Genomic DNA, 27,679 nt, shown 5'->3' with positions numbered 1-27,679 from the left:
GGAAAGGGTCTCCAGGCCACCACCCTCTTGTGCTTGCCCCTCGCGTTCAGGCTGCTTCTTCCGCTTTGCGGCTCAGCTCCTAAAGATGGTGCCTAGGACTTCTGTCAGTCCTCCTTCCCGCCACTCCCCCATTTCTAACCGTTCCTTTTTTAATTAGCTGAAACATGTTAATCATAGAAAACGGTGACATTTCAGAAAAGCCCGTCAGGCAAAAATCACCCAGAGTCACGTTATCCGGAGATAATCGTGATTACTGTTAATATGTTAGGCGTTCACATAAACTCTGAAAAAAAGCTGAAAACATTCATACTTAACCGACAAGAGACGTGTCACCATGGTTTTAAACATATTTTAAGCACCTCTGTTAAAAAAAAATTACAAAAAGAAGGCACCTCTGCACATGTAGTCATGTCCATATGCACGTTTACCCAGTCACGTATCGCTGTATGTTATTCGTCTCAAAGGCAATGGTGACTTTTTTTCTCATTTTTTTCCGTAGACCACCTGCACGCATATATTCCTCTGAAAGTGCTTATTTCTAGCCTCTGCTCGTTAAAAATACAGTTTATAGAGATACAATATATAGGTAGCAGAATTCACCCTTCTCTAGTGTGTACTTCAGGTGTTTTGACAGACACAGGTCCCACTGTGAACGTATGGTGGGACATTTCCGCCAGCCTAAGAAGTCCCCTTATGCCCCTTTGCGGTCACCCGTTCCCTCTCCCCATTCCTAATGCCACTAATCTACGTCTTGTAGTTTTGCCTTTCCAGAATGTCGTACAAATGGAAGGAGATAGTCTTTTGTGTCTGTCGTAATATTCTTTAATGAAATTATGTTACAACAAAGTAAATTAGACACTCCGTGGATTGGTGCAGGGTGCAGTGAGCAGGAGGGAGCCGGTGACTGTAGGTGTCATTTTTGGGGGGCGGTGTTGTAAGATGTACCGACCCCAGGGAACGCTCTCATATTTTGTGAGCCTCTCTCTTTCTAGGGAGGGTCTTTGAGCCAAGAATACTGGTTATGGCCTTTGTTGTCCCAAGTTTTGGTCATGAAAGTTTTACTGTTCAGCAGAAGTCACTGAAATCATTTGAATATTTGAAACATTTGAATAATGACCCCTATTCTTGGAGAAAAATATTCTGTGCCAACTTGGGAACCACACAGCCTGCCTTTCCCTCCATTGATAACTATTTTTTAAAGTTTTTAAATTAGGTGCTTGTAGAAGATAATTCTGCATAGTTAAAATTTTATTTCCAAATACATTTCTGTAGTGTTCTTTCTCATGGATTGCTAAACATTGAAAGTATATATATATATATATATATATATATATATATATATTTTTTTTTTTTTTTTTTTTTTTTTTTTTTGGCGGGGGGAGAGTGTGTGTGTGTGAGCAGGGGAGGGCCAGAGGGAAAGAGAATCTTAGGCAGGCTGCAGGTTCCACGCTCAGCACGGAGCCCGATGTGGGGCTCGAACTCATGAACCATGAGGCCACGACCTGAGCTGAAATCAGGAGTCAGATGCTTGGGGCGCCTGGGTGGCTCAGCGGGTTGAGTGTCCGACTCCCTGATTTCAGCTGAGGTCGTGACCTCATAGTTCGTGAGTTCGAGCCCCACATGCTACTGGTGTCAGCTGTCAGCCCAGAGCCCACTTCGTATCTGTCCCCCTCACCCTCTGCCCCTTCCCCACTTGTGCTCTCTATCTCAAAAAATAAAACATTAAAAAAAAAAAAGTCGGACGCTTAAGCAACAGAGCCACCCAGGCGCCCCGAAACATATTTTTAAAATAAGTATATTTGCTGTATGATGGAGCTCTGTGCTGGATCTCCCCCATCTTCCGCCTCCCCAGTGAGGCATCTTATACCATTTAAGAATTGAAACTGCGTTGGTTGCTACTGTCTTGGGTAGGAGCTCTCCCGTCAATAACAAGTGGGCTCGCACTCACACCATGGGGGTGCTGAAGCCTGCGTGTTTTCCTGGTGTCCAAAGGAGCTTAGGCTTCTGTGAACCGTAGAGGTGTGTGTAGCATAGAAAGTGATACATAAATGTAACGTAGTATCTTACTACCTGTGACTTCCAGTAAAAACAAGAAGGAGGTGCTGATGTTTTGGAGTTTTAACAAAGAAACAGTTACTGGGCTCTTTAGGGGCCGGATTCCGAAAAACTTCAGAGTTTCGGTGGAGGTGGTGGTTTTCTGGGGGGCATACCTGGGCTGGACCGTCACCCCATTCTTGTCCGACTGTGCTCCATGGGAACATTCACAAAAGACTGCCTTGGGAGTAATGCCTTCAGGGTTGGGCGCGGTGGTAAGTACAGCTGGACTACATACAATTTTGTTTCGAAATTGATTTCAGTGGGAGATTTTGGAGTTTGTTCTTGTTAATGTTTCTTACTATGTGGTTGATGGAAGATGCTATTTTTGTCTGAATGATGGGTAGAGGTACTGTGAAGCCAATAAAACCTAAATGTCTGGTCCCTCATTTTTATGGTCCCCTTTCAAGGTCTTGGGAGGAGTTGTAGCAATTTAATATTTGTAATTTTGTATTCTTCTTCTCAGAGCCCCAAGTTGTTTGAGCTTCAAGCTCCACAAATCTGCATCCTGGAACAACCCTTCCATCCTGGAAGGGGCCTGTGCATTTGAGGGGCTGATGGGTGCCCACCCCCACCCCCAAACTTGAGCTTATTTAATTTCATTGTAAATTTGCCCCTGACTTTTGATTATGTGTTTTCCTATGGATGTATTTCTGTATAGTTAACCATTAAGCACATGGAAGCATACTTACACGGCCACGTGGGTAGGAGAAAAGAGAATTCAGAAATTGCCTAAGCATTTTTTTTTTTTTTTAGAGAAGGTCTTTATTTTTTCCCCACACATTAAATCAGAGGCTCAAAACACAGGGCCCACAGTCCAGCTGTGTAGCACCAAATCTCTTGTTGCAGTCAGATACCTGTTCTTCCGGTCCAGCCCTCTGGCACATCCCGGGCATACCCTGAATTCGTGTCTGCATAGAGCCTGTTGGCTAGCCTTCCTAGACAATCCAGGTGGCGTTTCTCTCCCCCAGTAGACACCTTCCCCATCCTCGCTGGCATCCCTGTCCCCTTTCTTTTGCCTGCAGATTCGTGGCACCGAGAAGAGCAGCGTGCGGGAGTTACACATCGCATATCGGTGCGGAGAGCACTATGACAGCGTGCGGAGGCTCAATGACAACTCGGAAGCACCTGCCCATCTCCAGACTGATGTGAGTGAGGCCTCCGTGTTCTTTTGTATTCTCAGGCCTGGGTGAACTGGGGCAGGAGCTGCGTATCCTGCAGCTACAACCAGGGATGTTTTGTGGAAAGTTGTCTTTAAGAATCTGTGGGCTTGATTAAAAAAAATTCTTTTTTCAGCTCCCGTGAGATTGATAGATACAATTACAGGTCATTCTTTTGCTTTCCCTAATCGTCTTTGATGGCTATGATTGCATGAAATAGAATTTATATAAAATTCTGAAATTACTCTTGTGACTTAAAATTAATCCATGCAGGGGCGCCTGGGTGGCTCAGTTGGTTAAGTGTCCAACTTTGGCTCAGGTCATGGTCTCATGGTTCGTGGATTTTAAAGCCCATACGTCAGGCTCTCTGCTCTCAGTGCAGAGCCTGCTTTGGAAGCTCTGTCCCCTCTGTTTCTGCCCTCCCCCTGCTTGTTTTCTCTCTCTCTCTCTCTCTGTCAAAAATAAAAATAAAACTTAAAAAAAAATTAATCCATGCTTCATATATGAAGTTTGGAAAGTATAGAAAAAGTGAAGAAAATAAAAAGTGCACAGGGTCAACCACACTGGCAAAATTTTTGTTACTGTTCTGGTGTTTTAGATATAGCTGTGTTTCCTTTCCCACTCTGTTCAATTAACCTGATTTCGTGAGGCTCTTCTCGCATTATTACATGCTTTCTTTGTAATTTTAAAAAATAAAGTGAAATCGCTCTTCCAGCGTTGTTCCCCTGCCTGAACGCAACCCGCGTTATCCGTAGGTCATAAAATCTCCTGGAGATATTTTCCCCATGAAGCAAACGTGTGCGTGCACGTGCACGTATGTCGCTTTTGCGGTCTTTCCACGCACTCTGCCCCCGATTGTAAGCATCCTACACATACTGTTGTGCGCCGTGCTTTTCAAATGGAAGGTATCTTGGAGTCTCACTCACCGCAGTGCATAAGGAGCTTGCTAAACCGTGTTCAGTGGCCACACGGCATTCTGCTGCGTGGATGCACTGTCACGTGTTTGACCAGTCCCTTTGGCGGACTTTTAGGCGGTTTTCACACTTCGCTTTTAGAAGGAACATGTGGTGCCTTATACATAAGTCTTTTCACACTTGTACGAGTGCGTGTGTGGGATAAATTCCTAGAAGGTCCTCGCTGCATGAGAGGACGTGTGTATTTATAATTGTGACAGGTATTGTGCAGGCTTTACCAGTTTGCACTCCCACTCTCTGCGTGCGCCTCTCCCCGAGTCTTCGCCAGCAGAGCGTATCACATTTGCGAACCTCTGTCAGTTCTGTGGAAAGGATTGTTTTCCTAACAGTTTTAACTTGTGCTTCTCTTATTAGTGAGTTTATGCATCTTTCCCTGGGTTTGCAACCTATTTGTATTTCCTTTTTTTCGTGAACTGTATTCATTTTCTTTGCCCACTTTTTTCCCTATTCAGGTTTTTTTTTTTTTTAGTGATTTTTAGGAGCCTTTATAAATTAGGGAAATTAGCCCCTGTCTGTGGCATGAGTTGCCAGTATTTTTTCACAGTCTGTCATTTGTCTTTTTATTCTTTCCCCACTGGTCTTTGCAGTGATGAACTTTTAGATTTTTATGAGGTTAAATTAATCACGGTTTTTGTTTCTGTTTTTTTTTTTTTTTTACATGTCTTCTGGGTTTAGGGGTCATGATTAGGAATGTCTTTCCTACTCCGAGGTTAAAGAGAATTTTCCCATAGTTTATTTTAGTACTTTTGTGGTTTCATTTTTTCAAAAAAAAATTACACCTTGTCTCTCTTTGGAATTTATATTCATATAAATGTGTGAAGGTAGGGATCCAACTTTATGTTTTCCCTTGTGGTTACCTAATTGTACTCCAACCATTTATTATATATCTTTTCCCCACTGACTTAAAGCGCCCCTTTTCTCATCTATCAAATTCTCTGTTTCTGGATGTAGATTCTGTTCCACTGGTTTCTTTGTTCATGTGTGTGTTGTTTTGATTAAGAGTATATTTTAAAATCTGGTGGAATTTTTCATTTATTTTCTTTCTTTATAATTTCTGCATATTCTTGTTTTTTTGTTTTATATATGAATATTAGAACAAGGTTGTCATGTTAGAAAGAAGTCCTGTTGCCTTTATTTTTATTGGGCTCTCATTAACAGATTAACCTCAGGAAAAATTGGCATCTTCTTGGTGTTGACTCATTCTGGCCAAAAACCTAATAAGCTTTTTTTTTTTTTTTTTTTAATGTTTATTTCTTTTTGAGAGAGAGACAGAATGCGAGTGGGTTGGGGCAGAGAGAGAGGGAGGCACAGAATCTGAAGCAGGCTCCAGGCTCTGAGCTGTCAGCACAGAGCCTGACACAGTACTCAAACCCAGATGAGCCTCAAATTCATGACCTAAGCCAAAGTTGGATGCCACACTGACTAAACCACCCAAGCGCCCCTCTCTGATTCTTTCTTTCTTAAATGATGGCCATCCTACTAGGTGTGCAGTGCTATCTCATGGTTTTGATTTGCATTTCTCTAATGACTAATGATGTTGAACATCTTTTCATGTGTTTGTTGACCATTCGTATATCTTTGGAGAAATGTCTGTTCAGGTCCTTTGCCCATGCTTTAATTGTGATGTTTGTGTTTTTGTTGTTGAATTATAGGAGTTCTTTATATATTCTGGATACTAGATTCTTATAAATCTATGATTTGCCAAAATTCTTTCTGTCTGTGGTAGTTTTTGGTCGATTCTTTTCTTTTATATATATATTTTAGGTATAGAATTATATTATCTGCAAATAGGGATAATCTTTCTTATTTCTTTTCAGTTTTATACTTCTATTTTTTGGGGGTGGGGGGGACTAATTGCATCTGCTCTTATTTCCAAAATATTGTTAAATAATAGCGGTAGTGAAATCTTTATGTTCTTTACTTTAATGGAAATTAAGCATCATTGTATGGATTTACCGTGGTTATTTAATTATACCTACACCGTGAAGCCCTCAGGTTGTTTCTGGTTATTCGCTCTTCGTAGCACTGTGGTGAGCACTCTTACATAAGTCCTTAAATCCTTACTACAGTTGACATTATTTGACATTATTTCCTTTGGATAAATTTCAAAGACGATACATATCGCCAAGTTGTTTGGGTATAATTTTAGAATTTTATAGTAGATCACTTTTTATTGTGAGGAATGTACTGCACACTGCGAGACTCTCCTGCTTTTCCATGCAAACAAGTGGAAACTTGTCCTTCCCTATTTCCCATCTCTCTGTGTTAATAGGAAGCAAAGGAAGAAGGTGATGGGGCAGCCACAGAGGAATGAGTTTAGCTTTTCTGAAATAAGCTTAGGTCATAAAAGCCTCGTGGATACCGAGTGAACTGCTCTCTGTGTCTTTAGAAGTTGGATTGGCAGGTTCCCTGGAGTGGGCTGGTGTGCACGTGGTGTAGGTGAGGTTGGATGAGTTGTGCTCACCTGTGACTGCGGCTGGGACAGGAACTCCACACCAACGCTTGCTGGTGATCAGATGGGGCCTAGGGACACAGATGAGAGATGTATGTCTGTTTCTTCCAGACAACTTGTCCTGCTGCAGAGGCTCATCGGGTGAACTTCTGTCACTAGGCTCCCGGCTCTGGAAGTGGACGGACACAAATGTGTGCTGTTCGAGCCGGCAGTCCTTACCAGAATGTTGGTATCCAGAAACTATGTAGGAGCTGTAATGCCATTCGTACTGAAGCCCTAATCTTGGGCCTTTCTTTTTCATACTTCTCTTGTGGTCTGGAATCTCAGTGTCTGGCTGAAATTGAGCCTCGTCACTGCTATTCCCCTAAGATTGTTCCTGGGATCTTTTCCTCATAAATATTTAATAGAATGATTTTGAGATTAGAGTGTCTTCCTGTGTTGAAGATTCTGAATGTAATTTGCTGGCGTTCCATGATCGTTACTCTTTGCATTTCCTTTAGTTTCAGATGCTCCATCAAGATGAATCAGATAAAAGGGAAAAGATGAAGACGAAGGGAGGTGACCTCGACGACGACCTGAGAGATGAAGTAGAAGATGCCGTCCAGAAAGTCTGCACCGCGACTGGGTGTTCAGTCAGTGTCTTTGTCCTGCAGTAATGGTGGCTAAACACGCACTGCCGGGCCTGGTTCACCTGCCAGTCTCGTAGAGCCAGCCTAGCGTGCCGACACCTGAGGGGCCAAAATAGGTTCATGACCTGTAGGTTCATGGCCTGATTAGGTTCAGTGCCAAGAGCTGTTTATTCATTTTTCGCTTGTTTGCTACACTTTACCCAGTAATACTGCTCAAAATCCTAAGTATGTGGATTTTTTTTTCCCTCTGACCAGTGTTTATGCTAGTAAAAGTGCAGTTTTCTAAAGGAGTTCATTTATATTAAAGGGTTATTTCTGGTGGCCAGCTTTGTTGAAAATTAAGACCTTTTTTAAATGGAAGAGGTCTTCAGACCATGCCTCAGGTCTCACCGTTACGTCACTTTGTGTATGCGGTTGGTGGAAGGACGTGCCCAGTCCTAAGTGTTCCTTTGTTTCTCGGATAGGATTTTAACCTGATAGTCCAGAACCTGGAAGCTGAAAATTATAATATTGAATCTGCAATAATTGCCATGCTTCAGATGAACCAGGGGAAAAGAAATAGTAAGTCCATGATTGATATTCATAAGCTTTCAAGCTGATTACATTGGTGATTTTCCAAACATTTAATTTTAATCAAGTCACAGGTGGTAATTATACTGTCATTTGTTCATTCACCAGCAGTTGTTTATTGAGCACTTTCTACACATGGGCACGATTTACTAGGTCCTAGCCCTGCATCAGGGAGAAGGTAATCTGGGGTCGAGGCGGGGATGGGGGTGAGAAGTAAGTAAACTGATATAATAAACGGATTGGAGTGGTGTGGGTGCAGGGTCCCAGGGGAATGCGTGAAAAGGCCACTTAACCCCGTTGTGGCGGGATGCACAGTGTCAGGAAGACTTTGTTCTTTTCGAAAGAAGAATCCCTTATGAAACCAAAATGATAACTGAAATAGAATGGAAAGAAAAATTAGTTACTTTTCTGATGGAAATACTTAGATTACTACCATCTATCAACTGGTGATAAATCAGAATTTTTTTTTTTTTTTACTTGAACTGGGTTTAATTCTGTGACTCAGAAGAAGGAAGAAACGATGTGGGGTCTCACTGTTTCTTCACATTAATTACTTAAAATGATTTCAGTGCATATTGCCAGATACGTGCCAGAGACTGCTCCTGGCAGTACAGCCGTCTGTGTGATTGGACATTTTATCATCCTCTTTGTATATTTGCTGTGCTTTCTTAGAAAGCCGTAAGTAACTTGGTCTTTGCGACATTACAACAGTCATGTGTGGTGCCTGTGCATGTACTGTGGTGTGTGCTTGACATGTGTGGCTGAGACCAAGGAATTAAATTTGAACTTTATATAACTTTATTTATTTATTTATTTTTCAACGTTTATTTATTTTTGGGACAGAGAGAGACAGAGCATGAACGGGGGAGGGGCAGAGAGAGAGGGAGACACAGAATCGGAAGCAGGCTCCAGGCTCTGAGCCGTCAGCCCAGAGCCTGATGCGGGGCTCGAACTCACGGACTGCGAGATCGTGACCTGGCTGAAGTCGGACGCTTAACCGACTGCGCCACCCAGGCGCCCCTATATAACTTTAATTAATTGTAATTGAATTTTATTTTTTTTAAGTGTTTTAAAATTTTTATTTTATTTATTTTGATATAGAGAGAGTGACAGAGAGAGTGAGCAGGGGAGGGGCAGGGGCGGAGAGAGAGAATCCCAAGCAGGCTCCATGCACTAGCACGGAGTCCTTACGTGGGGCTCGAACCCACAAACTGTGAGATCATGACCTGAGCAGAAACCAAGAGTCCGATGCTTAACCAACTGAGCCACCCAGGCACCCCTAATTAATTTTAATTTAAATGGCTACAAGTGGCTGGTGGCTGCTGTATGGGACAGCACAGGTTTAGAGCCTGTTTCCTTTCTGGTTTTTGGGTGCAGATGAAAGCTTTCCCCCTAAAAACACATGTTAAAAAGTGGCTTAATCTAGTAAAACACTGTGCAGGTGGGAAGCCAATGATAAGGCTGGTCAGCAGGTTATTTTTAAATTTATCTTCCAAATATTACTAATTATTTCCCCCCTGTATTCCCCATTGTATTGATATTAGAATTTTGCTTCAAGGAAACTTGCTCTCCACACACAGGTAATTTTGGAGTCATTTAACAGTATACATTGTTACCCGTTGTGTAACGATCTCAGGTTCGTGATTTTAATAAAAGGTCTTTCTTTGGAAGATGCAGAGGAGAACCTAGAGTCCGGCAGCCGCGTGCCCAAGCCATGCGACCCTTTATGGGAGGAGGGTGGCAGTGGCACGAGAATCTTTGGAAATCAGGGCTTGACTGAAGGCAGGACTGAAAACAGTAAGGAGCGGGCCAGCCCGAGTGAAGACAACAAAGCAAATAAAAACCAACTCCCTAAGGTATGAAAAACGGGGCTGCATGGGCAGAGGGTGGGCTCCTGTCGTGCAGGGGCAGGGGCAGGGGCAGGAGCCCGGAGGTCATTTTAGTGTTTTCTTTTGATTTTTAAAAAGTAGTCATTGTAGAAAACAGGGATGGGAGCATAAGGGTATATCAAGAAGCAGAACGAGGACCTTGCTTGTCTGGTTTGGTATGTGTGGGGATTAGAGGTATACCCTGAAATCCTACTGTGTGTGTGCACCTACAGCCCTACAGCCTGCCTTCCCTGCACAGTGTCACTGTGTGCCTGTGTGCTTCCGTGGTAACCCATGTTGTAAGATTCCCTTAAATGCTGTCATCTTTAGTGGAAAACTCTGTGTATGAATCTTTGTGTTTTGCATTACTATTCATGTGTGTGTGTATGTGTGTGTGTGTATGTGTGTGTGTGTGTGTGTGTGTGTGTGTGTAGAGTCCCAGAAGAGGAATGGACAGGTTAAAGGGTATGGATAGTTGAATCTTTGTAAGGCTTTTTGATGAATTGTCCAATGCTTCCCAAAAGGGTGGTACATCCCCCTCCTGCAAGTAGTATATGGCACCATTCTTTTTACTGAATTTGGAATTTATTTTAAAGACTTCCACCAAGCAGTTCCGAGCTCAAAACGCAACATAATGTAAAAAGCCACAGGCAGAGGTAAAGATGCACTAAGCTTCTGAGGATTTTATGAGGATTCCCTGGGGCATTAAATTATGCAGAGAAAGGTGTCCGATGGCATGTCTGAGCGTCAGCTCGTGCAAGGACCAGGGTTACTGTTTCTTAGGTCACTGTGAATTGGATGAGGAGGAGAATGGAATTGATTTCATTTGCCAGCTCAGCGAGGGGACAGAAACTTCAATGGAAATTTGAGCAGTGATGGGAAATACATCAGTTCTGGTCTGATTGGTGGGTTTTCTGTGTTCTTGCTGGGAGGCGGTGTGTGCCCCCTCTCTCCGTCAGTCAGCCCCGTGTCTGCCTTCGGCAGGGGGTCGCCGTGCGGGCAGCTCACCTGCCTTCTCTTTCAGGTCACCAACAAACAGAGGAGGGAGCAGCAGCGCCTGGAGAAGAAGAAACGACAGGAGGAGAGGCACCGTCACAAAGCCCTAGAGAGCAGGAGCGGCCACAGGGACAGCAACCGGAGTGAAGCGGATGCCAACACGCAGGTCACCTTGGTGAAAACCTTTGCCGCTCTCAACATCTGACTCCCCGCCCCTCGGGGAGATGTGAGAAGCGAGCGGAAGGTGGAGTGCTGTGTACCGGGCTTTCCGAGCGAGGCCCACCTCTCACAAAATGAAACACAACCCACAGAGCTCTCACACGAGCTCACGCACTGACTTAGTTTCCTTCAAGCTGCCTCTTTTTTGCGCAGACTTTTGTTAGTGGTGTGTTTTATTTTATGGAAGTTCAGCGAAGCTATTCGTGTTCTGTAATTAAAATACCGAGTTCTAGGGTTGGATAGTTAGTCCAGGAAAAACCTTTTAAGTGTGGTTTCATTTGCCCCCAGAATCAGAGTTCAGTGACCCTGGGATTTTTCCTTAACACTGGGGTGAGGTTTGCTGTAATTGTTCATGAAGTAGTTTAGATTAATTGCTAGAAATTCAGAATGACAAGTTTCCTTCGTGTCTCTTTCATTTTCAAGCAGATACTCACATACGGGGTAGTTTATAAACGGTCTCCAACTCAGGAACACGTTTAGATTTAATTTTCTACTAATCCAAGTTAATCAGAAATTAATTCAGGAAGTATTTTCCCAAAGTAATAGGACATGAGAGGGGCTGCAGCCTGTAGTCAGGGTGGAAATTAAACAGCTGCTCCTTCCTGATTCTGATGTTCTTTCAGATGGGATGCGGGTGCTGTGAGTTTGTTTGCACTCAAGCCATATGATAAATATGCCCGACTGTTAATTAGGCCTGGACCTTGCTGGAAAAGCGATGACGTTGAGTTTTTGGTACGTGTTGCGTGACAATCAGAAGGTGGCAAGTCACTGCTTATGATGTAATTCTGAGATTCTGATGGTCGGGATGGCAGAGGCCGTTGTTGTAAAGGGAAAGAAATCAAGAGATTCCTGAGTCTTAAGGAAGGGTCTAAAGAGTTCCTTGGTTTTGTAGGGGCAGAAGGTCTGGAAGAGTAACTGAGGTTTTTCAGGTTCACATTTTAAGTGATGTATTTTCTTCCTTGCTATGCTAGACTTGGATGCCTTCAGAGAAGTCGTTTGACCTGTTGTTCAGTTTTCTCAGTACCGTGAAAATGGACTGCCACGAGATGCTGTATCTTCCTTTCCATTCAAGCCCTGTTTGGGATTTCGATGTGGGGAAAGCTCTCCAGTGCTCTAGTAATTGTCAGTGACCTAGGTTCGCCCAACAGGGCAGAGGCCATTGAATGACTCCACACACAGTTCTGATGTGGAGAGAGGTCGTTCCTAAAACTGGTAGATGGATGTGAGCTCTCAAACCGTAATGTCTGAAGTGGCCGGTCGTGGACAGTCCTTGCCTTTTAGCGACCCGGCATTTGGATGAATAAAATCTGCTGAATCAAAAGGTAAATGAGTTACTTTTCCGCTCAGATTTCAAAATTATGTAAGTTCCAGGGAGAAAGGAAAACCATAAAAATGTTTTGGCCGTACAGATGTATCATCGTCTGGGCTGGCCCTGGATTCATTGAATCGTCTTTATCAGCAGGTGATTTGTGTCCTTCGGTTGTAAGGATGTGTTTTAATTTTTTGTTTGTTTGGTGACTTTCTGTAGTTGGAACATCCATCAGTAGTTTCCTGGAGTCGCTCTCAGGACATTGCCGTTTGGGCTACTTCCTGGTACGGTGCATTGTAGTATTTAGCAGATTTAGAAACGGGTGCAGCATTTTTTCTTTGCACGTTGCAGAGTTCTGAGTGTGAAGTGCAAACAAGTGAAGGGTCCCTGTCGCCTTACCATTTCCAAGAGCGTGAGATCCAGTGCTGAAGGGTCTGTTGTTCTCTTGGTTTTTGAATCTGGACCCCGTCCCGACTGCAGCTGATCTTTTCTCAGTGAGTGCTCTTTCTTGTCTGTCTTGTACGGCAAGAGTGCAGGAGACCAGATCCTCTCTGCAAGAATTGAAATCATGTACCAGAAACTCAGCAGAATTAGGAGTCCGAAATAGCTTAAGGGATACCCCTTGTCAGAAGCAGTAGAATTGCTTTGTATACCTGGTTAATGAAGGTGGCCTTGGGCCCTACTGGGTTTTAGAAGTTTTACTAGAAGCTGCGAAAAAGTTACTAAGGGATATTGGGCACCCTTATATGCACGTTACCAACTTCTGATAATAGGCTTCGGCATTTCTGGGGTAAAATAACAGTGGTTTTAAAAACCAATCATATGGCTTTGGTAATTTTCTTTTATTACCATTTCATAGTTTTCCAGTTAAAATTGATCTGTGTTTAATCAGTTAATTATCAGGAACGGGGTACGTGCATCCGGCTTTAGTGAACTCTTCTAGCTAGGGGTTTGAACTTAAGACTTTCTGCCTCCGTCTCACTGAAGTGTGAGGTAATGGAATCCATACACTTAGTTGCTTTGTAGACATTTGAAAACTACGTTATCGGCAGCCTGAATGGAGGTGCAGACGTGGGTTTAGTTCTGGGAAGATACCGTCGGTGGCTGTGCCCTAGTATGTTACTCACGTGCACCCCATGTTAGGAGGCGCGTCTTTCTGAGTCTCTGTGTTACATCTTGGCTCTTAGAGGTTTGTATTACTGCGGGTTGTCTCGGTAGCTTTTAGGGAGGTCGGGAGAAAGGGGATGAGGCAGTGGTCTGTAGCTGCTTACTAGTCTTATAAGCTGTATATAAAGGTTTTATGGATTTTAAAACGATTTTTTTTAAAGGTCAAAATAAGAAATAAAATCTCAGTGGCAACAGCTTTGTACTGGAGAGGTAGGTGTATTAAAACAACATAGAACCATGTGTTCTAGATAACATAGTTGCCATCAGGAGATATTAGAGAGAGCTCCTGTGTATATTTAACCTTTCAGTAGTGTGAACATTCGCTTTCAGGAGCAGAGCCTGGTCGAGGGATTGTGGCAGAAAGAAGGATCGTGGATGTCAGCTGAGGCTGTTGCCTGTAGTTTCTTTTATAAGCTCTGAAAACCCTCCCAAACCCATTTTGATCCCGAGGGCTTATGAAATAGGGTCTCCGTGTGGGGCAGCTCTGGTGGGCGCCACGGGAACCTTCGAGTAGGTCAACTGTAGCGCTCTGCCTTGCCCCACCCCCCGGGGTTTACAATGTGAAATGGCACGGTCCTGGGGCGGGGAGGGCCGCGCTGAGAGGGGGAGCGCCGGTCACACGTTAGGTAGGTAGGTATCAGATGGACTTCGGCATTGAACTGTGCTCGTAGTGAGTCCCTGTCGTCCATGTGCAATTTCTCTCATTCTGAGAAACTCTAGACTCTGCCTGGGTTTTACTGGGTCAACATAGAATGCTGTCAGTTTACCTCCGTGAAATGTTCGACTCGAATATGCAGTCGGTGACGGGAAACTTGGATTTTTGTCAGAGTTGACTAACAGTCTTCCTGAACGAAAGGGCCTTTGTGGGAGGGATGAAGGTGGTTTCTTGGTTTCCGTGTGTCCCCTCTGTGGCCCACTCTGACTCTCATTTTGGGCAGACACATAGCTCTTCACCTTCACCTTCACCTTTTTACCTCAAGGCTCTGTCTGTAGCAAACATTTAGATTCAGAGCCTGACGCGCTTTTCTGTTTTGCCGTCCTCGTTATTCACCAAGTCGCCCATCTCAGCTTTCAGAACAGGTGTTGCTAAAACTCTGGGGCCTTCCGACAGTTGTTCTGAGGTGATTTAATGATGGCACTTTTTACGCGGTGTGTTTTCCTGACTCCAGAGCAAATTGTATTTTTCCATCGACACTGAAGCGAGGATCTTCAAGGTTGTGTATTTATGGCACATCTTCTGCCGTCACATACCAGAGGGGGACACGGACCACCCGTGTGAAGGGGAGATGGTGATCCCTGGTCGCGAAGTGTTGCACCGCGTGGGGCGCTCCCTGCGGGCCGCCGGGCCCTGCTCCGGCCCCAGCTAGCACTCCCTGTAACCTCAGGCTCTTAGCCACCTCTTCTAAGCTCGCTTTCTGGTCTCTCTAGCCTGGTTAGGGGTACTTCGTAGCTTGGAAAAATCTTTAGCATGCTTGCAGAGTTCCTTCGTGAGGGGCTGCTGTCTGTGAAGAACGTCTCCGCAAAAGCATGAACTTCCCTCGCGGTGGCTGTTTTCAGCAGGGCCTCCCCGGGATGCAGAAGTACCGCTCCCTGTGGTTGTCGGGGGAGGTGACGGTCCCTGGGCAGAACCGCTGTGATCCGCTCGTGCACGTGTTGGCAGCTGGTGGGTCACCGTGACCGGCCGTCCGTGACCATCACCAAAGCTCAGTCAGAAACCTCAGCCTGTGGTTGGATCCCCGGGCAGGTCCCGCGGCCAAACCCTGAGGAATGCCCGTGTGGGGCTGCTCGCGTCTTCCCACTCTCGTTCATTTCCCCTGGTGGGAGGCGCCCTCGGCCTTCCCGGCCACCCTTCCAGCAGCCTCCATCGGCACCGAGCTCAGCGAGAAGAAGGAGGTTGCCTGGAGGTAGACTTCAGACCTGCGCGCGCCTCTGGGCGCGAGCCCCCTGGTGAGGGAGGGCGGGTGTATCTGGAGAGCACGGGGCCTTGGCAGGCTCAGGAACCTTCTCTTTTTTCTAGTTGCACTGTAGTTGTTCTAGCTTCACTCTGGAGATACTTAAGACCTCCATGGGGTCATGATCCATAGACTTAGCAAGTCTTGCCTTATCTATGGAGCTCGACGGGGAGATGTGTGACCACTGTCCGCTGTCCATAGTTCCATTTCCTCGCGGTTGTCTCTTTCCACAGATTGTCTTCATCTGAACCATTGTATTTTATTTTTTTACCAAAGTACTGTACTTGGCTATTTGCAGTGTTTTCAAAACCAAATGTTTCCTTTTTTTTTGTGTTTTTAATCTTCAATACTTGGTGCAATAGAAGCTGCAAAGATGTGCCACTTTATCTACGACGTGGGGTTTTGTACGCCAATAAATTCTAGTTTAAAGACAAAGCTTCGTGTTGTTTTTGCCGGTCTGGCCAACGTTCGCGTGCGTGAGCCTGAGGGAGCCGGGCAGGAAGCGGCCTTTCGGAGACCTTTGCCTGGAAGACGGGAGGGGACAGTCGTTTGGGGATCTCACTGAGCTCGAGAGAGCTGACTAGCTCTGGTGCACATGAGCACCGGCACACACGTGCAGAGCCGCCCGTCAGTGCTGGACCCTGAAGCCTTCTGCCGAATCCTAAGCACATCTCTGGTAATTTGGAGTTGCCTAAGTATGGAGCAGCTGTCTGTTGGCTTCCACCTTGGCTTTCTCCAGAACTCTGAGGGTTGGTTTGGCCCCATTTAAGGAGGAGGCACAGCCCTCCCCCCGCAGACACGCACGGACAGCTGTGACCGGAGCACAGACACCTGCCAGAGGTCCTCCGAAGGGGGACGGAGAAGGGAGAAGGGCAGCCTCAGGAAACCAGTGGGTGGGGACTCCGTGCGTGCAGCCCACACGAGGGCTCCGGCCAGTCTCGAGGTCAAAGTCGGTACGGTCGCACCCCGCCTTCCGGTGTCCTTGGGCTTGTGGCCTTGAGACTCTCGCTCTCTCTTGTTCTGATTTTGTACTCGTCAAGCAGCCTTTGGATCGGCTGCACTGATACCTTGATATACCACTAGGTATCTATCCAGTACTACCCTGGAGGGCAGAAAACGTTCTGGCTACTGGCAAGGACATTTCCCCTTGGTCACCGTCCCTGTGTGATTTCCACCTCAGTCCACGACTGAGAGCTCCGGATGCACCAACACTATCTAGGTCCCGGGCCCGTGAGGCCTGGGCTCTGCACCTTGTTAGCCCAGTTTGAGAATTTTGCCGAAAGACCCTACCAGAACCAGGGTGGTGTCCCGGTGTAGGATCTCCGTCAGCTGGAGAACTTCCATGGCCTCAATTCCATCCCTGCAGTGATTCATGGGGGCCAGGGAGCCACCTGCTAGGTCGGGTGGTGGTCAGGGGCTTCCTGGCAGGGCCTGTCTGTGAGATGGCTGAGCCCGTAAGGACAGAGAAGAGTTTGGAGTTCTCAGGCCAGGTGGGGAATAACTGAAGTTCGTTATTTGTATTTTCCTCTAGGCCACGGCACTGCTTACTTGGGGTGAGTGACAGTTTATGATGCCAGAGACTGAAATTCCATAAGGGGGAAAGTGGCTGTTCCCGTGTCCCTTTCTGCTAACTTCATGGTTGCCTAGGAGAAAGCTGGGTTGAAAACCCAAGTTGAAAGTTTGTCGTTTGCCAGACACACTACAAGCCCTTACCCCCAGCACGTGGAAGGCGTACGGGTGCCTTAAGATACAATAAAACTTTGTCGTAGGATGTTCTGCACCCCTGTGGCTTTTATCTGGGCTGCTGGACAGAGTCGGCACTCAGATCATAGCGATGCAGCGGTTTAGAACTTGCTTGGTTGTAAAGGATCAGGATTTAGAACTTGCTTGGTTGTAAAGGGTTGAGATTAATCCTGCTACTTCATAGGTTCTGGTTTGGCAGAGGGAAATTTCCCCACCTTGGAGAAACTTGTCTGAACCTCCCTATGGTAGAGGGACTTAGATACCTCAAGATACCCTGTTTTGATTTAATTTATTCACCCATCCAGGCATCCAAGAATCCATCCAACTTGTACTGAACTTGTATGGCCTATGGGTTCTTATTTCTGGGCGTAGCATGAGACATGGACCCTGTCCTCAAACAGTTTCCAGTCCTGGAGTGAAAGAAGGCATGATCTCTCTCTCTGTCTCTGTCTCTCTCTGTCTCTCTCTCTCTCTCTCACACACACACACACACACACACACACACACACACACACGCGACGTAAAAGGAGGTACTGCTAACAGGTGCTGATCGCGTGGACTCAGAGGGAAATCAAGGAAGGCTTGGTTGAGGAAGTGACTTTTGCATTGGGCTGAAAGGGAAGATAGGAAAACCCCAGAGTGGGGGACAGAGTTTATTAGGATAATACAGTTAGTTTGGGGAAAGACTGGGAATTTCTTCAAACGTCTGTCTGACGGCTTTTGCTACCAATTCTACGATGAGGCGTACTTTTGCCCAGCATGACCATCTTACGCCGTCAGGAGTTGACCTCTGTGCTGTGTTTTGACTTTGGAACTCACCACGGTAGCAGCCCTTGAGGCAAAGTGCTGCGCACAGTCTCTCCAGCCAGTTTTGCCTCATTTCCTCTATGGGACATCAGCTCAGGGCAGTGAAGGTTAATGACTTTCAAACATGTGTCCACTTAAGATAAATGAGCCCTCAGAGCAGCGATCCCGGGGGCGATTCAAATAAATGAGCATAGAATTTATCATATGTGTGATGCCGCTTCCCTGAAATAATTCCAGTTATCATGTGTCTGTGGCTTGAACGGAACAGATGTTTATTTAGCACGTACTGTGTGACGGATGCAGGAGGGGAGGCAAATATACATACAGTGACCTGGCGTAGATGGGGCTTCCGATGATGCTTCAGGCACCCTGAATAGGTTGTCTCATTTATTTTTATTTTATTTTATTTTATTTTATTTTATTTTATTTTATTTTATTTTTAAAAAAAATTTTTAATGTTTATTTTTGAGAGACAGAGACATGGCACGAGTGGGGGAGGGGCAGAGAGAGAGAGAGGGAGATACAGAATCGGAAGCAGGTTCCAGGCTCCGAGCTGTCTGCACAGAGCCCGACGCGGGGCTCGAACTCACGAGCTGTGAGATATGACCTGAGCCGAAGTTGGACGCTCAGCCGACTGAGCCACCCAGGCGCCCCGAGGTTGTCTCATTGAAACCTTCAAACCGCCCTGTGAAACTGGTGGTTCTGTCCCCATTTTACACACAAGGGAATAAGTAACTGGCCCAAGATCACAGAGTGGTAGCAGAGACAGGACATGACTCTTTGGCCATCTGCCTCCACCTCATAGGAACCCCAAACAGGGACCCAAATAGCTGGGGTAAGCGGCACCAGAAAAGGTATAAAAACATTGCCTGGCAGTTCAGAGGAGGGTGAAATCCCCAGCTGGCAAAGCGTCATGGAAAAGGTGGCCTTTGAGATGCACCTAAAGCGTGTGGATTTTCACATGCGAACGGGGAAGCTTCCAGGTCGAAGGGAGCTATTGTGCAGAGGGGTGAAGGCTGGAAGGCAGCGGGCGGGGGCAGGTTCTGCGAACGATGGAGAGGATTAAGAAATAAGATATGGCTGGATCGGTGAGGCTGGAAAAGCAGATGATACCGAGCTTGAACGCCAGGGTTTGGGTGGACGATAGGAGCTATTTGATGGTTCAGGGACAGAGGAGGGACCTGATGGAAATCAAACTGGGGCAAGATGAAGCTGGCATCAGTGGACAGGATGGGGACCGGCTGGACGATGGAGGTCCTGAGAGTCCAGTCTTAGCTCTGTGAAAGCGGTCACTAGTGTAGAATAACTTGTGTCTGCCTGCCGGTTGGCCCCACGTGATTTGTCAAGGGACCAGCCGTGTACCCAGGCTTACCGAAGGAAGGAAGGGACGTTAAGGCAGCGTTCGGATCTCCAGCCGTGACACTGCGAAGAGCCCCAAAGAGGCAGGTGAATGTCCATGAAATCATAATCGGACTCTTAGGTTAACTCGGGAATTCCAATGTGATTTGATTTCTAATCACTTACTCAGCCAGTTACTTAATCAAACGTTTCGTGAAGAGCTCTTGTTAGGGGTTAAGTGGGAACAAAGCAAGTCAGTCCAAAGCATGTCATCAGCATTGGAGAGGTAATCCAAGAAACATTCAGGTAACACAGTCCCTCCTCTAGCCTTGATAGAGCCCTATGCCTCATTCGTTCATTCATTCAATGAATTAATAATCATAAAGCACTTAGAACGGTGCCTCGTAAATGCCAAGTACTTAATAAAGTGTTAGCTGTTATTGTTATGGCCATCATTCATTCATTCGTTCATTCATTCATAGAACATGAATGCTTATTACGTGCTAGGCGTTATTTCGCGTACTTTCACAAATGCCAACTTATCGAACCCTTGCCACAACCCCCCCGCCAGGGAAGTGTCATTGTTCGTTTGGCCACATGTCAGCGCTCTTTTAGATTTCAATGTGCACACAAATCACCCGGGGGTCTTGTTAACCTATCGATTCTGCCTTAGGAGGTCTGCGGTCAGGTCCAAGATTCTGTATTTCGAACAAGGTCCCTGCTCCCTGAATTTCGAACGAGGTGCTGCTGCTGTCCCGGGCCTCCCTGAGCAGCAGGTCTGGAACAGACGCACTGTTGCTAACTGGCTGAGCAGAGAGGTGTTGACCAAAACCTGTGATCTCCAGTCCAGGGTTTTTCAGTCCTTTCCCTGAGTCTGCAGCTGGAAATGAAGTGTGTGTACGGAAACATACGTGGAATTTAGACCCATTGATTCGTTCACCAAACATTTACTGATCAGCGGGAACACAGGCTACACCAGGTCCAGTCCTTGAGTTCCACTTTCCGGATGGCCACACAGCTGTCCAGTCAGCAGGTGCCTGTCTCGTTGCTGCCTCACATCCGTCACGCCCAGAACATGACCTCCCTCCATCTCTCCAAGCCCGTTCCCTCTTCCTGTGTTGCTCATTTATGTGGCAACGTCGGCCACTGTAAGATGTCTGTAAGGGCTTTGTGGTTATTTCTCAGCATATTTATTATTAACAATGCCAAGGAACCGCTTTCACTAGCCCAGAAGCAGTAGCCCCCACTGATGAAGAGAAATCCAAGTTTAAGCTGAATTTAGGGTTCCTCCTCGCAGCCTAACCCAAATGGACACCAGAGGGCGCCTCAGGACCACTTTCCCCCACAAATGCGCCCTGGCTCTTTCCCCAAATCCCATTCATTTCTGCTTTGAGACCTGGTCTTCCCCGGAGTCTTTACCAAGGATTGGCGTCATTCACGGCGGCAAAGTGCACATACCCCGACCCCCACTTTGTTTTTACTAACACAGGACTTCTTCACCTTTCAAAGTTTATGATGATCATCCCTTTGATTTCTTCCTGCTCTTTCCTGCCCTCAAAGTGTTGAAAGTTGCATATAAGTCATGAAAAGGATAGGAGTGAACACGTCTTACATATCTGCTGTGAGCTGCCCCCCGCCGTGTAATACCTTTTCACATGCTTGCCCATTGAATGGGTACATCCCAATCCTGGCAGATTTTATCAGCATATTATAGCTAGTGGAGATATTCTGTCCAATATTTAGGAGAATTTGGTGAAGTACATTGCTTCCAGGGTAGGCTGCATCCAACGTGGGGGGAATCCTTTGGGGCATTACATTCCTCGTGGGTCCAGAGTCAGCCCCATGGTGGCTGGAGGCTGAAGTCTTTCCTCTTCCCCTCCCTGTATCAGGAGGCTGACCCGGCCTGGGCACCCTCCCAGCGGACCTTCCCTGGCCACTCTAGGCTGTCCAAGATGACAACCAGAGGGTCGGGTTGACACGGCCACAGCAGAGTGTCACTGGTTGCTACCACCTTGTAAAGAAACAGAGACACTCAGGCTGGGCGTGTGGCCGCCCCCTCAGGTGGGACTTCCCCTCTCTGACCCCTGGCTGCCTCTCTGTCAAAGGAAGGGTCTGGATAAAATGATTCCAGAGCTCCTTTTCACACTTAGCCGCTCTGCTAATGGGAGGGATTTGAAGCCTGATGACACAGCGGGACAATATTTTTAGGTTGGTATTTTTCGTGCTTCTCGCATTGTGCCATATGGCCAAATATATTCCTTCTGGAGATTGCCGTTATTGTGTTGGATAAGATTGTAGGATGTTAGAAAAAGAGAATCACAAAAACTTACTATAAGGGGAAATTGAAAGGATAGAATATTAGAATTGCATGCAGGGGCCACCCATGTCCGATCTGTTCCTGCTGTGTCCCAGCGCTTAGCACGATACTCAAAAAAAAAGGCTCAAAAAAAAAAAAAAAAAAGGGAATGAATGAAAGAAACTGTAAACTAATTAAATTCTATAATGATAGAATCTGAGAATCAGGGAATATTAGGATTACGGGACATTATTCACTTATTCAGAAGCGGAAACCGAGATCTCAGGGCTGGGTTATAGAATCTTCGGGGGGCTAAAGGGTCCCTTGGCTCCTGGGCACGGTGGCTGTTCCCAGGAGGGGGGAAGATGTGGCCCAGGAGGCCAGCCACGGTCCAGACCACAGTCTGGGAGCTCTCAGGGAGGGATGGGTTTGCAGGTAAGGAATTTTCCGGAGGGAGGGCTGGTGGTGTCATTGCTGCCCAGGCCCCGGGGCTACAGCAGCTGGAGGCGGGACACAGGCAGGAGGTGGGGCCAGGCCCTAGCAGGGCGGCGTGGGGCCGCTGCACAGCTTGTTGGGGTAGCGGACGTAGCTGCGGTTGTAGGTGTCCAGGTTGTGGCGGAAGCAGAGGGCAGCCCTCCGGTCACACTCGCAGGTCTGACGCTGGCAGGTGGTTCTGCCGGCTGGCGGGACAAGGTGAGTCAGGGACCATGTGGCTCAGGTCTCCCGCTCTCCGGGGTCCACGTTCTCTGTCCCACTCTGCCGGAAGCCCATTGCCACCCGGGGCCGTTTCAGGCGTGGGTGAGAGTCAGGGCAGGGCGCGCGGGGGTGGGGGCGTGGGGGCCCAGGACGCTGGGGCAGGTGGGATGTCTGTGATGTCTGTTCTTCCTCTCCCAGGCCCACACATCACCCTTGGCCCTCCGGCTGGTGGGGAGACCATCAGGTTCACTACCACATCCGCTCCAACCTGGGGGGATTTCCAGGCAGCCCCTTCACCATGTGAGGCATGGCTGGTGGCCGAGTGAGGCCATCAAGCTGACAGGGGAGCCATGAAATGACAGCGACTCAGTCCCGAGTGACCTGTGTGCCCCAGAGCAGCCTGGGCCCAGAATGGAGCCTGTTGGGGCCGAAGCTCGGGGCCCGCTTGGGCCCTGGGCCCGTCTCTGTCTGAGTGGACAGAGCCCGCTTTTCTGGCATTTATCTTAGGGTGTGTCCCCACACCCAGCCTGGGATCGGAGCTGGCACTGGGGAGCCCCAGAGCCTCCTGTTCCCTCCACTGCCTCTGTCTGCCCTCAGTGGCTCTGGTTCCTCTCAGAAACGTCCAGCGTTCCTCGTTTTCCCCGCAAAGGTCAGCCTCCGCTTCCCACCAGGGTCCTGCCCACACCTGCCGTTCCAGCAAAACTCAGCATGGGAGGGGGCTTAATCGTTTCTCATCAGTCCTTTTGGGTGGTTCTTGCTAGGAGCTGGACTAAGCTGGGGAAGTGAGTGTGATTAGCACCATTTTATAGATGAAGAAACAGAGGCTTTGAGAGGTTACACCATTTGCCTGAAGTCACACGGTGGGTAGAAGGTGAAGCCCTGAGCCTCCGTCCCTATTTTCCTGACATCTCCCCTCAACCATCCTCTCAGTGCTATCCCCGACAGGTGGCTGTGTCCACCTCGCATGAACTGCCGGGGACGGGGAGCTCACTACCTGTCAGAGCTGTCTAGCTGAGTAGATAGCTGGCTGTAGGAACAAGGAACCGAGCTAAATCTGCCTCCGGTTGTCCTGGTCCTGGAGCTGCCCCTGCCCCAGGACGGACCTTAGCGATCTGAGCTGGCTTCTTTGACCCTCCTGGGTCTTTCTGCTGTGCCCCTCCCCCAGCTCCCCCTCCTTCCAGGCTGTTCCTGGTTTTGCATCAGAGACAAGGTTTGGGGCTCTGATGTGGGCTCCCTCCACTGGGCTGGGCTGCATGGAGCCCTTCACACGGTTGCTTGGGTCAGGTCACTTCCAGCGGATCGGTGCTGGGGACCAGAGGAAAACTAATTGGCCCACGTGGGCCTTGGATGTGGCCAAGCTGAGCCAATGACAGCCCCACGGCTGGGGCGGAGGGGGGAGTCAGCCTTTGGAGAGGGGGTTTGCTGTCCCACATCGCAGCTCCAGATCTCTCTGTCTGGGACCGTGCCCTCGAGTCTCTGTCCTGGGGACCTTGTCTTGGGCCTTGCTGCCCAGGCTTTGGAGCGGCCATGTGAGGGCAGCTTCCCTGACCCGGCTCAGCTCCGCCCCCTTTGTTCCTCTTCCCTGAGGCTGGAGTTGGGAGGCCCCTGGCCGGGTAGGAGCGCCTGGGGCCAGGGCAGGATGCCAGGGGTCAGGGGATCTTTCCTGCGGGTGCCAGATGAGCATCTGGGTGGAGGGAGGGACAGTCCTGTCTGCAATCCCGTGATAGTGGAAGACCCACCTCTCCCACGTCTCTAGCCCAGGGCCAGGCCCCGATGAGGAGTCAGCGACCACCATCAGGAAGGGCTTCCTGTCTGAAGCCATCACCCCTACCCGGCGTCTGGGGCGCTCCGGGGCCCTTCACTTACCGCAGAAGATGTTGTGCCTGCTGGCAGAGAAGAGATACCTTTCCAGTTTGGGTTCACAGCCCAGCTTCTCCACACGCCCATAGCAGCAGTCATGGGCATGGCAGCACCTGTAAGGGTCACGGTCAACCTGGGGAGGGGGGCCCGTGAGTCAGGGTGGGCTGGATCAGGGGCTGCTGGGGGGCCCAGGGCTCAAAGGGGTCTCAAAGGAGAGGTCGGCCTCCACTTGCTAGGTGTCCCCTCCTGGGGAAGCCCCTCCAGGGGCCGTCTCCTCACCAGTCTGTTGGGTCCACGGGCCAGTGGGAGCCACCAACGCCACAGTAGCAGCCGTAATCATTGTACTGCAGTGCCGGCTTCCCCGTCACCCTCTCAATCATTACCCCAAACTGGACCAGGTTCCCGCCAGCCAGGGCCACTGTGGGCAGGGAGGGCAGAGGGCAGATCTGTCAGGGCCCCACCCGGGGCAGCCAGCCTCCCCCAAGCCCCCTCAGATCGGAGTGCAGACACCTCCCCGGCTGTCCAGTTAACCCTCCCTTGCCGAGCACCTTGCTCCCAACAACAGCGCTAATCAGTAACCGTGTTCCGGGCCATGCACCCCACCTTGATCCCCAGTGCTCACCCCGCCCCCCATGGCAACACGCCCAGGGCCCGTCCCGCTCTCCTCCCTCATCTCCAGAGCACCACCCACTCATCCTGCTTGTCCCCACCCCCGCTGCCCCCTCAAACGTCTCCCAGTAGGCCCTGAGCGTCTCCCCAGGGGTCAGCGCCATGCCCTCAGAGCACTCTGTCCCCACCAAGTCCCATCAGATGCTACTGGATAGGCTTCATGACCACCTGTGCTTCCCCCAAATACCTCCAGATCCTGCTGATACAGCAGCGGTGGGGGGGGGGGGGGAGGGGCAGCCCACCCAGGCAGGTTGGAGCCCAGAACGGAAGCTAATGGGGCAGGGGGTGGAGTGCAGGTGGCAGGAGACTCGTGTGTGCTATCTGGGGTTCCCACCAGCCCCTTTCCTGTGCCCTCCCGGGCCACCCAGCCTGCATCCCCCTCCAGCTCCCCCCCTTGCTTGTGCTGGCTGGGGCAGAGCTGGCCTGGCCATGACCCACCACACCCTCCGGGACCTCCGGGGAGCTCTGTTCCCAGCTGGGGAGAAGGGGGGTGGGGAAGGCCACATAGGTCACTTACCCAGGAGGCAAAGGAAGGTCAGAAGAGGGGGAGGCTTCATCCTTGGGGGGGAGGGGAGGTGAGCAGGGGGCAGAGGAGCAGGGCTGCAGGAGAAGGAAGTGAGCGGGGTGCCTCTGATCTCAGGGCACCTCCCCAATTAGTTAAATACTGGGTCCTGTCCACTCCCCATCATTAACCCCTGAATACTCAGTGATGCAACCGTACTTCTAGGTCTTTGGCCAAGTCCCCAGGGGAGGGGCCGGCCTGGGGCCTGTGGGCTTTGCTTCCAGGCGGTTTTAGGGGAGCAATCTGTAGCTCTCTCCTTCCACCGCCTTTCCCTTCACCTACCCCTTTCCAAAACTCACGGTGCTAGCTCCCACCGCCTGGGCTGTGAGCCAGGGGTTGCGCCGAGGGCTTTTCATTCTTGGCACTTTCCCTCATCCCCATTTTACTGATGCAGCAACTGAGGCCCAGAGAAACTGAGGAACTTGAGTCCGCATGGCCAAGTCTGTCTGTTTCCCTGCCGCTAGCTACTTGGGCGTGCCCTCTGCTCCCTGTCCTCCACCCCCGGCCACCATGTTACCCAGAGAGACAGTGCCAAGAACAGCTGGACCCCTGGGAAGGCTAGACCCTGGGGACCTGCAGGGCCATTTGTCCAAGATCGGATAGGCCGGAGGCCGGGAGCTCGGCCAGCTGAGCTTTGGGATTTTTCTTCATTGTTTTTTCCCCGGGCAGGCTCCAGCTTGTTTGACGAGCAGTGAAAACGCTCCTAGAAGTGACTTCTGTCTCCCTAGATCCCCAGGCAGTGGGGCTGTAGAAGTAGGCTCTGTCTGCGTCAGCTGGAAAACCACATTCCGGCATGGACTGGAAACTTCTGTCCTTTTGATGTTATCTTAGGGGCTGAGTTGGGGAGATGGTAGCCCCTGGCACAGCTTGTCCCCCACCGTGAGCTGTTGTCCCCACGGTCAGGCCAGAAGGTGGAGGCCAGGCTTCAGGGCTTGGCTAGAGGTCAGGGGGATGGATGGAAGAGGGGGCCCCGTCCTGTTGTGGTTAGCAATTTCAAAGTCCCAGCGGTCGTGGGCTCACGAGTGGCCTCGTTTGCTGGCTGCTGCCCACCCCCCTGAGTCCACGCAGGCAGAACTGGAAGCAAGGTGGCCCTGTCCTGGCCGGTGACTTCCTCCTGCCCTGCCCTCCCCGTTCCTGGTCTGCAGCTGGGATAACTTGACCGGCCACGTCCATTTGCACAGGACCTGGGAGCTGCTTGATCTGCGGCCTGGTCGTCCTGACTCTACCACTTATTCCACGGCCTTAGGCAGATCCTTTCCCTTGTGCGTCACCTCAGTTTTCCTATCTGTATTATGGGGATGGAAGGCATCCCACCCTTGCCTGTTTCCTGGGAGGATAGGAAGCACAGATGCGAGCAGGCAGCTAGCCTCCCCCCCGCCCCCCCGAGTATTTACTGTGCTCTTTAGGCGAGATCTCAAGCAGCCCTCAAATAGCCCCGTGACGCCTGTGCTCCGATCATCCCCATTTTACGGAGGAGCAAACTGAGGCACACGTCTAAATACACGGTGAGCCAGAATTTGGGTCCAGACAGTTCCAAGGGCTTACCTAGTGCCCCCGGGAGGGGGGGGGGCACAGTGTCTATAGCGCGCACAATGCCTGTGGCGGGGGGCACAATGTTTTAATTTCTTTAGACTCAGAATGACAGGAATCCAGCCTGGATTCTCTCTGTCTTCCTACCAATGTGGTCATAACATTTGCTTTTCTCTTCTTTTCTTTTTTTTCTTCTATTTTCATGGAAGAAAGGGCCCACGAAAGCGTAAGTCATGATGTGACCAGGCAGTAAGGCCTCCCCCCTCAGGAGCTGATCTGGTGCGGAGGCCGGAGGCCGGGTCTCACTCCGCAGCCAGGTGAGATGCCCCCACACACGTCCCCTGACACCCAGGGAGGGGGAGGGTACCACCCTGGGAGGGGAAGAGACGGCTGGGTGGCGGGATCTCTGCCAGTGAATCCAGATTAAAAGTTTTTAACGCAAGTGTAAAGCCGGGTAAACACTGACGTAGTTGGGCTGCGGGCCTGCCCGCGCCCCTCCCATTTCCTGCTCCGGACTCCTCCTTGGAACTCATCCTCCTGGACAAGACGGGGTGGTGGGGGTGGGCGGCCAGGGAGGTGAATGCCCCTGGCCAGGGTCACCCAGCAGCTGTGAATCATGGTCTCCAGAGAGGGGGCTCCCCTTTGCTCACCATTGCCTTTTGATTTTAACAAGGGCACCTCCTGACAGCCCCTGGCTCCTGGCCTGGGTCATGAGAACCCAAACGGTGAGTCACTGAGGAGCCACGTCTAAACAGCTGAAAATGAGCTTTGATTCCTGGGAGGTTTGG

The 27,679-nt window shown here is 49.2% G+C and overlaps 2 protein-coding genes across 2 annotated transcripts in view; one reads left to right on the top strand and one right to left on the bottom strand.

The window, feature by feature from the left end:
• Window positions 1-15,814, top strand: part of OTUD3 (OTU deubiquitinase 3) — a 29,988-nt gene extending 14,174 nt beyond the window's left edge. Inside the window, exons 4-8 of the mRNA XM_047084605.1 lie at window positions 3,120-3,242; window positions 7,181-7,312; window positions 7,774-7,870; window positions 9,551-9,735; window positions 10,772-15,814. Of these exons, the coding sequence (XP_046940561.1) occupies window positions 3,120-3,242; window positions 7,181-7,312; window positions 7,774-7,870; window positions 9,551-9,735; window positions 10,772-10,948 (714 nt within the window). The 3' untranslated portion in view covers window positions 10,949-15,814. The remainder of the gene's footprint in view (window positions 1-3,119; window positions 3,243-7,180; window positions 7,313-7,773; window positions 7,871-9,550; window positions 9,736-10,771) is intronic.
• A 6,297-nt stretch (window positions 15,815-22,111) lies between these two features.
• Window positions 22,112-25,356, bottom strand: LOC124514894 (group IIE secretory phospholipase A2). Its single transcript, XM_047083260.1, has 4 exons — window positions 25,317-25,356; window positions 24,410-24,548; window positions 24,137-24,243; window positions 22,112-22,254 (listed from the first exon to the last, which is right to left on the bottom strand). Exons 1-4 carry the CDS (start codon window positions 25,354-25,356, stop codon window positions 22,112-22,114), a joined length of 429 nt encoding a protein of 142 aa, XP_046939216.1.
• Window positions 25,357-27,679: the final 2,323 nt, after the last annotated feature.

This window comes from Lynx rufus, unplaced genomic scaffold (assembly GCF_022079265.1).
Source record: "Lynx rufus isolate CCGP_SWC_20201006 ecotype Redwood Valley unplaced genomic scaffold, mLynRuf1.p SCAF_2, whole genome shotgun sequence".
Classification (NCBI taxonomy): domain Eukaryota; kingdom Metazoa; phylum Chordata; class Mammalia; order Carnivora; family Felidae; genus Lynx; species Lynx rufus.
The sequence above is the reverse complement of the archived record's forward strand: the minus strand, read 5'-3'. Positions and strand labels throughout refer to the sequence as shown.